General features: G+C 43.0%; 1 protein-coding gene across 4 annotated transcripts in view; it reads right to left on the reverse strand.

The window, feature by feature from the left end:
• ENPP2 (ectonucleotide pyrophosphatase/phosphodiesterase 2) overlaps window positions 1-8,391 on the reverse strand; it is a 117,981-nt gene extending 109,590 nt beyond the window's left edge. For all 4 annotated transcript variants that reach the window (XM_021942584.2, XM_021942582.2, XM_021942583.2 and 1 more), the window contains exon 1: window positions 8,194-8,391. In XM_021942584.2, the coding sequence (XP_021798276.1) occupies window positions 8,194-8,214 (21 nt within the window). In that variant the 5' untranslated portion in view covers window positions 8,215-8,391. The remainder of the gene's footprint in view (window positions 1-8,193) is intronic.
• Window positions 8,392-12,167: the final 3,776 nt, after the last annotated feature.

Genomic DNA, 12,167 nt, shown 5'->3' on the forward strand with positions numbered 1-12,167 from the left:
GATTGTTGACACATTTCCAAATCAGACAAGGTACCTTCATTAACTTACAGGACTAATAAGTATATACACACATATAAAAATCTCATATATAATCGATATATGTAACATAAAATAAAAATGATGTTTTTAAAAGCAAAGTTAGCCCTTTTTGTTTTTAACTCATGCTTTCTTAGCGACTCAGTAGCCTTCTTTCCATCAATAATTGTCTTGCCATCTTAGGAAAATATGAATGTCCCAGACCAAATGGATGCATGAATGTTTCTCTTGGGCGTTGGTCATTATAGTTCTTTTTGCAACATCAAAAATGTGGAAATAGCCTGATATCGAGCAGGAGTTTGCCAGACAAATCATGAGGCAGCTACATCTAGAATACAAGGCACCCATTGAAGATTATGTTTTTGAAAAATATATAACAGCATGGGGCGATATTCATGGTATGCTGTTAAAGACAAGCAGGTTACAGAAGGCTATGGACAATTCCAATTTTAAGACTACATACACATAAAAGAATATAGAAGGGATATTCATTAATGAGCTAATATGCTTATCTCTAAATAGTGAGATTGTAGATAATTTTTGTTTCTTTTTTGTACTTTCCTTTTTTGATTTTTTTTCCCACAAAATGCATGCATCACTCATATAATGAAAATATGACCTTTTTTAATAAATGAAAATTTCCCTCTGAAAGTTTATTGCTTCAAACAAAGCACCATTCATTCCAATGGGTTACTGTATTTTTGAAAGATCTTAGTACCTTACTTCTAGGAGATGATAACATAGGGAAAGGGCTCAAAAAAGTATAAAAATAATTATATATTCAGCAATATAATGCAACCTATCACATTATAAAAAGACAATTTAAAAAGAAAAAAGACTGGGCATGGTGGCTCACACCTGTCATCCTAGCACTTTGGGAGGCTGAGGCGGGCGGATCACCTGAGGTCAGGAGTTCAAGACCAGCCTGACCAACATGGAGAAATCCTGTCTCTACTAAAAATACAAAATTAGCCAGGCATGGTGGCACATGCCTGTAATCCCAGCTACTTGGGAGGCTGAGGCAGGAGAATTGCTTGAACCCAGGAGGCGGAGGTTGTGATGAGCCGAGATCAGGCCATTGCAATTGCATTCCAGCCTGGACAACAAGAGCAAAACTGTCTTTAAAAAAAAAAAAGCACTTAATGAAGGACTTACCTTTTGATTTAGATTAGGACTTAATGAAAATGAATATTTTCCAGGAGGTACATAGACAATGGAGAGGAAGGGTATTCCTGACACAGGAAATGGCATAAGTAAACCGACTTGTAGTAAAATGCCTGGTCTACTCTGAGAGTAACAAATAGTTTAGTATGAGTAGTTCATGGGAGTTCTAAAAGAATGTCAGTGGTCGAGGGAGGAAAATCAAGTTATAGAGCTGGATGGTCATAAAATTTATTGTTCAAACTAAGATCTCCTCAAGCATGAAAAAAGTTGTTGTTAATAGATGCAGGAAACAAAAGCATACACTAGGACCGTACCAGGAAACCAGGACATATGGCCACCTAACAAAGGACTGGATCCCAGGACACCTTAAATGCCAAGCTCAGATATGTGAACTTTATACACAGAATCTTGAAATCCTAGGGTTGAAAAGAAATGTCAATGCCCTCCAGCCTGGTTAACCATATTCCTGCCTCTCCAACTTTTCCAAGAATTGCTATCAAGCCTCTGTTTAAATTTCTCTGTGACAAAGAACTCGTTGCCTTGGGATGCCTGTTAGAAAAATCTTTATTGTATTGAGCTGAAATGTATCTCCTTGTGTCTCTTATTCATTTGGTTCATTCATTCATTCATCCTGCCCTCTCAAAGACAAACACAATGATTATCTTCCTTCCACATTAGAGGGAAAGACAGACATTGTGACCCTCTAAATCTTCTCTTTTACAGGTTAAATGTCCTGCACCCACCCTTCCTACAGCATTCCTGCAGTCTGTCACCATACTCTTATAACTCCTAATTAGCTTTTGAATTCATCCACTCTTGTCACCTTCCCTGCTGCCCTTTTGTTTAGGGCCACCGTCTTTTCTTGCTTATATGACACAGCGCCTCCTAAGTGGTCTCTCTCTTACCAGCCATCCTTCCAACTCATTGTTCACATTGCAGCAAGATTGATCTTTCCAAGACCCCAAACCGATTGTGACACTGCCCTGCTTACAAACTCCATGGGCTCCCCATTTTCGTAAAGATCAACTACAGCTTCAAGAAGGACAGTGTCATGTCATTCTGGCCTCAGCCACCATTCCAGTCTCATTTCTCTCATCCCCTCCCCTCTCTTGCATTCCTTCTTTAGTCCCTTGCACAGCCCACTGAAGGTACTGACACCTCTGCTTGCAGCCCTCTTCCCTCCATCACCTTCACCCTCATCTGTACTCAGCCTTTGGGTCTCAATGTAGACATCACTTCCTATAGAATGTTTACCCTGGTCCCATTAAGTCTAGATTAAATATCCCTTCTCAGGTGGTCTCATGGGGACCTAAGCTTCCCCTATCAAAGCAAGTAGAATATTGAATTAAAGTCACCTGGTTCCTCATCGAACACCTCTGCTCCGTTGTAAATACCATGAGAGCAGGTCTTCTTCAGCACTGTTGTCTTCAACATCTAGCAGAGTGGTTGACACATAGTAGGTGCTCAGATAATAATAGACAATACAGTTGCTAATAAATTTATGTTTGGCACCCAGAACTAGATACGATTGTTCTGAATATGTTCTGAACAATACAGAGTACAATGACTATCATGTCTCATGTTCTATACTCTAGACCTCTTTTTCTTTCTTTCTTTCTTTTTTTTTTTTTTTTTTTTTTAGACAGAGTCTCACTCTGTCATCCAAGCTAGAGTGCAGTGATGCAACCTCAGTTCACTGCACCCTCCACCTCTCCTGCCTCAGCCTCCCGAGTACCTGGGACTACAGGCACCTGCCACCACGCCCAGCTAATTTTTGTATTTTTAGCAGAGACAGGGTTTCACCATGTTGGCCAGGATGGTCTCCATCTCTTGCCCTCGTGATCCACCCGCCTCCACCTCCCAAAGTGCTGGGATTACAGGCATGAGCCACCGCACCTGGTCTCTAGACCTCTTTTAATACGACAAAACTCTGTTTTAAAAGAAACATATCACTACTGATTTTATTATCAGTTTAAATCTCTAAACCTTAACTATATGAAACTGCCACTTCTCTCTAACTTTCTGTCTCTTCCTCTCTCTGTCTCTTCCTTTCTCAATCTCCCTTTCCCTCTCCCTCTCCTTCCTATCCCCTCTGTCATACACATACAGACATACCTAATAATTTGCAATTGACTTTTGGGATCCATGCACAAGACTTTTTATATCCCTCTCTGCACACATACCCCAAAAGTTAAAAGTCAAAACAGATTATAACTTATTGATAACTTTTGGACTCCTAATCCTTATGTCTTTTCTCTTAACAAATGGGAGCCTTATATTATGCCTTTATAGATATCAGTGATGCTGAATAAACACGAATGAAGACAGAGCCCAGTAGCATGCCACTGAAGACATTCACATGTCAATCCATAGTTTAATCAGCTCTCCTTTAACAAATGCATTCAACCAGTAATTAATCCAATCCATATGCACTTTTCTTTTTATTATTATTATTATTATACTATAAGTTCTAGGGTACATATGCACAACGTGCAGGTTTGTTACTTATGTATACATGTGCCATGCTGGTGTGCTGCACCCATTAACTTGTCATTCACATTAGGTATATCTCATAATGTTATCCCTCCCCACTCCCCCCACTCCACGACAGGCCCTGGTGTGTGATATTCCCTGCCCTGTGTCCAAGTGATCTCATTCTTCAATTCCCACCTATGAGTGAGAACACGCGGTGTTAGGTTTTTTGTCCTTGCGATAGTTTGCTGAGAATGATGGTTTCCAGCTTCATCCATGTCCCTGCAAAGGACATGAACTTATCCTTTTTATGGCTGCATAGTATTCCATGGTGTATATGTGTCACATTTTCTTAATCCAGTCTATCATTGATAGACTGATAACATTTGGGTTGGTTCCAAGTCTTTGCTATTGTGACATATGCACTTTTCTAATCCAGAAGAAGATGACAGAATCTGTGCCTTCCTGAAATCAATGTTGTCAACTGATTACAGTTTATTGAGTATAACCATGTTCCAGGTGTATTCACATACTTTATTTTAGTTAAATCTTCCAGTACCTATTATTCTTTTTTAATAGATAATAAAACCATCTCTCAGAAAATTACACAAGTAGCAAGTGCCAGAGCAGGGATGTGGGCCCAGGTCCTGTGACTCCAAGTTCATGGTCATTAGCACACATGATATTGGGATTATCTCAAAAAAGAAAACATGCATAATTTGATTTATGCTGGCTCCACTATTCGCCACCTACTTCACTCTCCCAAATATCTGTGGAATTAATTAATTCCTTTGATTAGAGATTCCTAACCGGAGGTTCATTACAACTCAAAGGAGTCTCAGAGTTGACTTATAATGAACCCACTGAAAGTTCATACAAAGTGCAATATGTGGTGTATCCTGCATTTTTTTCTACTTAGTGTATGGATACACTAAGTAGTGTGTATCTATATCTGAAAAGGACCTTCTCAAACAGTTTGAGAACAACTTCAAGTTTAAATAACTCCCTATCAAAGTTAATCACCATTCACCTTTCTGTCTGAAGGTTTAGATTGCACACATCTCTTTCTTTAGGAAATCAAAACTGCATTTACTTATCTCTAGCATCCCAAATTCTCCATCACTTTCTAAAGAGTTTTTAGAGGGCTTGCCCACGGGCCCATTCTGAGGTCCTGGATGCCTTCTCTGGATCAAGCTTATCAAAGGACTCTTAGAAGCCCACCTATCTAGGCCTTTAGTGTCCTTGTCCCAAGCCAGGTTTCAGCCTAAAGAAGACTCCTTTGCCTTCACAAAGTCAACAGAGCCAAAACTGCAAGAGGCCTTTCTTGCAGCTCTTCCTTGGGGAAGGTTAGGATAGGTGCAATAGCAATAGGAGAAGCCCACCCGTTGAGATGTGAATTAGAGAGGGAACTGATAGACCCAGAGACTCGAGACATTATTCTCAAATATCCAGAAAGTCTAAACCCTTCCATTGCTAAATAAGTAGAAAACTATGTTTTCCCTGATAATCATACTTAATCTTTATTCCTTAGCATATTATAGTTGATAATTTCCTGAAAGCTTCTGTATCTCTGTCATCTAATTCAATGCTTAAACATAAATAGTCATTCACAAAAATTGCACAGAACTTCATTGAGCATCCGAGCTAGGTCTAAGCACTAACTGTAATGATACTAAGACAAAAAGAGTTGATCCTTAAGGACTGGTGTGGGATGGACAAGTAAATAGATAGTTATAATAAAGAATGGTAAGTGCTCTGATCCACAGGAACAAAGGAAGCTCTGGGAGAACAAGAGGGGGCCACGTAACCCATTGGGAACGATGATCTGCATAGTTTCCAAGAGAAAGAGGCTTTCAGCTGGGTCTAAATAAAAATAGAGGTTAGACACAGACCTCATAGATGTACAGAAAGAAAGTCTTATTTAATAAATAGTTTAACATCCCTAAATTCATATCTGATATGGACAAAATGTATATAAAATGTACAAAAATGGTGCATAAAATCTGGAGGAGTGAGTAGTAAGATATAAAAATGAAGAGGAAGGTAAAAGGCAAGTTGTGGAGAACGTGTATCCACCAAAATTATTCTTGAAAGAAAATAAAAATGGGAATCTGCTGAAGACTTTTCAAAAAAGAACTGCATGATCCTATTACATTTTAGACTGCTGAAGACTTTTCAAAAAAGAACTGCATGATCCTATTACATTTTAGAAAGATCATTTAACACAGTCTGGGCACGGTGGCTCACGCCTGTAATCCTAGCACTTTGGGAGGCCGAGGTGGGTGAATCACTTGAGGTCAAGAGTTCAAAACCAGCCTGGCCAACATGGTGAAACCCCGTCTCTACTAAAAATGCAAAAAAAAAAAAAAAGAAAGAAAAAGAAAAAGAAAAAAAAAATTTACCTGGGCATGGTGGCAGGCACCTGTAATCCCAGCTACTTGGGAGGCTGAGGCAGGAGAATTGCTTGAATCTGGGAAGTGGAGGTTGTAGTGAGCTGAGGTGGCACCACTGTGCTCCAGTCTGGGCAACAGAGCAAGACTCTATCTCAAAAAATAAGAAAGAAAGATCATTTGACACAGTGTGGAGACAAAATGTAGGTATGCGCTGGGCAAGACTGACCCCAAATGAGACTAATGGGAAGTTGTGGCCAGAATGGAATTTGAGGGAATACTGGCCATAACTATAACAGTGGTGGGGGAGGTGGAGACACGAGTATGTGTATGAATTATACTCCGCAATGAGAGTAGACAGGGCTTGGTGATGATTGTCATGAATGAAAGGTAAGAAGTCACCTAGGGTGATTCTGGTGTGTCTGACTTGGACAACTTGAGGAATGCCATTTAAGCAGTGGCAAAGAGAAGAGGAAGAGCAGGCCTGGGAGAAGAAGGGAGAAGACAGATCCAGGTCCTAACTCGCTGATTTTAAGGTGCTCTATGGGACATCAAAGTAGAGACTGGAATTTTAGGGGAAAGATTAGGCTAGGTTTGGGAGACATCATGTATGTGTAGTGGTTGAAGCCATTGGAGTGAATGAGATTATCCAGAGAGACTGCAGGATGAGAAGCGAAGAGAGTCAAGAAGAAAGAGCAGTGCACACGAACATTTATGAAGTGAAGCCCTTTAAGTATTAAATTGTAACTCAAAAGGTCAGAAGGGAGCCAGGGAAGCACCAGATTGCAGCATCCAGGACACAGTCAAAAACAGAGAGAGGAAAGGACCAATAGTTCAAAATGACATAGAGGCTGTGTGTGTACATGGGGGTCGGGGGGAGTTGAAAATGCTCTATGGTTTTGCTACAAGGAGGTCTTCGGCGGCCTTGCCAAAGCTTGGCCCTCAGAGGTGAGGGTGGATGCCAGGTGACTGGGTGTGAAGGAGCAAAAGGGTAGTGAGGACAAGGAGACAGCAAATGCCACCCACTCTTTCAAGGAGTTTAGTGGGAAGAGGAGCAGAAACCTGAGGTGACAGCCAGAGGTGACCACTGCAGGGGAAACCAGAAGTTCCATTAAATACCTGATGAGCAGAAGTGCAGAAACCCTCCCGTGCTCCGTGGAACTGGGTAAGTGACAAATACATAAGCAATACCATAACTGGGTTCCCTCTCCATCCTGCTGGGCACTACAGCGGCTTTTGTTTCCATTCCCCCTATCAGTGAGAAGTGGCTCGTGCTTCACTTGTTAAAACGAAACAAGAGTGTGGAAGCTCAGCAATCGCTGGAACCCTTTGACCCCCGCTCCGCACCTGAAGACCGGCTGTGCCCGCTGCCCCTGCGGACGCTCCCCAGTGTTCGCCCTTGGAGATTTCCAAGTCCAGATCAAAAGCACCCATAATCAGTTGAAACCCAGGGCTCCCTCTAGTCTTATCCAAAATTAGCCAGATCCTTTTGAAAGGCTTGTTCAAAAAGAAGAGGACAAAGAGCCAAGAGACTGGCTGTGCCGAATTGTGCACGTCAATTAACATCTTTGTGGAGCCTGCGAGGGGCGCGTTGTGGGGAAGGGGCTCCCTCCTTCAGGGAGATGATTCTGTTTCCTGGAGGCAAGTGTGGGAGTCCAGAGGACCTTACTAAACATATTGTTTTAAAAATCCCCGTCCTTCTTGCCAAGCCACTGTCCCACAGGTAATAAACAAGAAGCCCGGCCGTCTCGCCGCCCAGGAGGACAGAGCTCGCTGTGCCCTGCAGCTGGTAAGGCTGAGGGTCGCCCGCTTGCACAGTCTGGAGCCGTGGTGAACCGAGAGTCCTCCACAGTCCCCCTCTGCAAGTCGGACCGGCTCGCCTTCCAGAAACCAGAGACAAACTCGATATTTACAAACTCATTCTCTGGCAACGAAAACTCGAAATGAGTTGAGCTCCGCATTTGCGCGCCTGCAAATTGCTCCAGCTGAGTGCACTGGAACGCAGCCCAACAGGGACCGTTTTCCGGCAAACCTGGAGGCCCTTTGCAAGGTTTCTCTGCTTGACAGAATGGCAGCTGTGACCCGGGAGCCCAAGCAATGGAGGACGGGTAGAGAGAGGCGCATACCGTACCCGATCGGCGTGGCGGGTCATGCTGCGGGAGTCTCGGCGCCTGTTCCTGCCCGGGCGCTGCGGACTCGGCCTGGGTTGCAGCCCCGCGACCTGGGAGCTGTGCTCTGGACGGCTGCTGCGGACTGCTCTTGTTTGCACTGGGCCGTTTGCTTTTGGGATTTCTCCAATGCAGATGTAGTCAGGGGGCCGCTGTCCCGAGGGACAATGATTCCATTGGAAGCTGGCCTTTGACAAGACACACACATGACCTTTGACTAAAATGGCTTTGGGGAAGGAAAGTGTCGGGAGGCTGAAGACGGGGGCCGTCGTGCACATTCTCACCCCCGACAGTGCCTAAGTTAATTTTTCATCTTTCAAGGAGAACCTCTGTGAGGTCTGGGTTGCCATTTCTCTTTCATTCTGTAGGATTCAGTCTCTTGTTTCCAAAAGGATTTCGCTGCAGAAGTTTCCTCCTGTGTTGTTAATGCATTCCCTGAACTAGCATTTCCAGGTCAAACAGGGGCAGGCCTGTGTTGTATACGTTCCTCTGACACTCTGGAAAATATCACCACCATTTTTTTTTTTTTTCTAAAACACGCTACAGTTTACAAAGGGCTTTTCACAATCATGCTGTCATTTGGCCTCCCAAACAATGCGGGGGAGGCTCTCCTACTACTGCCATTTCACACATAAAGAATTAGAAGCTCAGAAAAATATTTGCCCAATCACCCAACCAGAAAGTGAAATCAAGGTCTTCTTAATTGGCATCCCGTCCACATCCACGAAACCACCCACCACCCTGCTGAGTGACCCACACTACTAATGAAAACACAATTAATATAAAGCAACAGTAGCTACTGTTATTTTAATTTTTGAATTACAAAAGTGAGTGTCAGAAATTGTTTTATTAGATAATAGATGCTTTGTTCCTTGATATTCACAGATATCTTGAATTGACTGGCTACATTTAAAAAAAAAATAGTTTACTGCTAAAAGGATGCTGTGGTAACCAGACTAGCCACTTAGCTGTACAAGCCAGGTGTTCCCAGGGCTGCTACCAAAGTCCATCACTAACCACTATCAGTACCTCTTTCTATCTTATTTCTGGGTCCTTCCAGACAGTGAAATACTAAACAAAAGGGAAGGGGCTGTGAGCTTGTGAAATAAACACTGGACAACCAGTCAGCATCACAGAATTTTAATGTGATGGAGACGGGGTTGGGAGCAATGGAGAGTTATGGTGGAGGTCTGCAGAGAAGCCCCAGACCTAGACCTGCCCAGTGTGAAAGGCAATAGTACCTTCACTGTTTTCAGTTCAGAAAAGGGGAAAGGGGGTGACACTCACTCTCAATTTTGAAGGATTTGCAGGAGCCAACCAGGAGAAGAAGAGGGGGAAGGACATCACCGACCCAGACAGCACCAGGTACAAAGCTGCCGTGGTGCGTTCAGCGAACTTGAAAATAGTCGGGGCAAGCAGGAGCAGATGGTGTGGGAGGGTGAATCTAGAGAAAAGGGTGTGGGATGGACTCTGACCAGCCTCCTGTGTCACTCTAGGGGATGTGGACTTCATCTTGCAAGGCTGAATGTGTTAATATAACTGGCTCTGGGGTATCAACTCACAAGAAAAGGATACAGGAGTCACGCATGCATTGTTCTCCAACAACAACAAAAAGATACAGATCAACATCACTTAGCTTGGTAGTTAGCAGCATTTGCCTCATCAGATAGATGCAGTTTCTTCTTCCTAGCTGCAAAAATGTGAGCAATACATTTAACCTCACCAAGCCTCAGTCTTCTCATCAGTAAAACTGGAATTGTGATATATACTATGAGGATTAAATGAAGTTATGTAGATAAAACCCTTAGCCTTTCTGCAGGCATTGAGTTATACTCAATAAAAGATAGCTATTAAATTTTAAAGTACTTTAAAATGTGCAGTGCCTACCGTGGAATAACAAGGCACTCTCTTTCTTCCAGTTCTCTCGCTGCTTTATTCTCATCATACTTCTGGCTTTGGACTCATTAGAAGTTTATCCCTTGTTCCTTCCTCTTCTTATATTGAGGGTTTTCTTCTGTTTGTTTGTTTGTTTGTTTTCAGATGGAGTCTTGCTCTATCACCCAGGCTGAAGTGCCGTGGCACAATCTCGGCTCACTGCAACCTCCACCTCCCAAATTCAAGCGATTCTCCTGTCTCAGCCTCCACGTAGCTGAGATTACAAGCGCCCTCTACTACGCCTGGGTAATTTTTGTATTTTTAGTAGAGGTGGAGTTTCACTATGTCGACCAGGCTGGTCTCGAACTCCTGACCTTAAGTGATCCACTTGCCTTGGCCTCCCAAAGTGCTGGGATTACAGGCATGAGCCACTGCGTCTGACCTCAGCTCCTTCTTGACAATACTTCTTCTATGTCTTAGACTAGTCTTTATATCAATTTCAATCTGTCTCTCCTTCCACTTCAATTTGTTCATTTATTTGTCCTACCATTGCCATACCCATCTGCAAATTCTCCACCCAAGATGTAGCTATCTGCTAGAGCTAGACATCATTCCAAAATCATGACCATTGGCACCACCATTGATGTCTGGCCTACCCCTGGCTGGGCACTCAGCACCACCTCAACTCTTACAAATGTCCCCAGCCATCTCACTTCTCTAAGTATGCAAAGTAACTCTTTCCACCTCTTTAGAACCCTGATCCCACTCCCACCTGGCTTCCTTTCAGCAAAAAAACCTCTTTTCTCCCAATAAAGAACACAGTAGTTATCAGAAGGAAATTCTATTTCCTGTCCCTGCACCAGAAAAATATATCGATTCTCCACTCCTCCCCTCCTACCTCAGAGATACCTCTTTTTCTGTGCATTATAGCTTCCCTCTCTTCCCACTTCCTTTGGAAAACTCTTTCATCAACCATCGCCTTTCCTTTCAACTTCTTCTCTACTGATATCATCAGTTCCTTTATGCAGTAGGCATTTATAAAACAACTATAATCGGCCGGGCGCGGTGGCTCACGCCTGTAATCCCAGCACTTTGGGAGGCCGAGGCGGGTGGATCACAAGGTCAGGAGATCGAGACCATGGTGAAACCCCGTCTCTACTAAAAATAGAAAAAATTAGCCGGGCGCAGTGGCGGGCGCCTGTAGTCCCAGCTACTCGGGAGGCTGAGGCAGGAGAATGGCGTGAACCCGGGAGGCGGAGCTTGCAGTGAGCCGAGATTGCGCCACTGCACTCCAGCCTGGGCGACAGAGCAAGACTCCGTCTCAAAAAAAAAAACAAAAAAAAAAAAACAACTATAATCAAGCATCTTTGATTCTGGACATACACAGATAAATAAAACATCACAGCTTATAAACACATTAAAGTCCCTCCCACACACCACGTTTCCTCATGGAGTCTGAATATGTGCCAGTTCCTTGCAACAGTAACAACAACAACAGCACATGCACCCAGCATGTGCCCACTTCCAGGAACATTCTTCCATAGATCTTTCAAGGCCAGTTTCTACTCATACTTTAGGTGCTGACTTAACGTCACGTGCCCAAAGAGTTCTTCCTAGGATATGAACAGACACTTCTCAAAAAAAAAAAAAGACATTTGTGCAGCCAACAAACATGAAAAAAAGCTCATCACCACTGGTTATTAGAGAAATGAATATCAAACACAATGAGATACCATCTCACGCCAGTTAGAATGGTGATCATTAAAAAGTCAGGATACAACAGATGCTGGTGAGGATGTGGAGAAATAAGAACGCTTTTACACTGTTGGTGGGAGTGTAAATTAGTTCAACCATTGTGAAAGACAGTGTAGCAATTCCTCAAGGATCTAGACCCAGAAATACCATCTGACCCAGCAATCCCATTACTGGGCATATACCCAAAGGATTATAAATCATTCTACTCTAAAGACACATGCACATGTATGTTTATTGCAGCACTATTTACAATAGCAAAGACTTGGAACCAATCCAAATGTCCATCAACGGTAAACTGGATAAAGAA

Source organism: Papio anubis, chromosome 8 (genome assembly GCF_008728515.1).
Source record: "Papio anubis isolate 15944 chromosome 8, Panubis1.0, whole genome shotgun sequence".
NCBI classification, from domain to species: domain Eukaryota; kingdom Metazoa; phylum Chordata; class Mammalia; order Primates; family Cercopithecidae; genus Papio; species Papio anubis.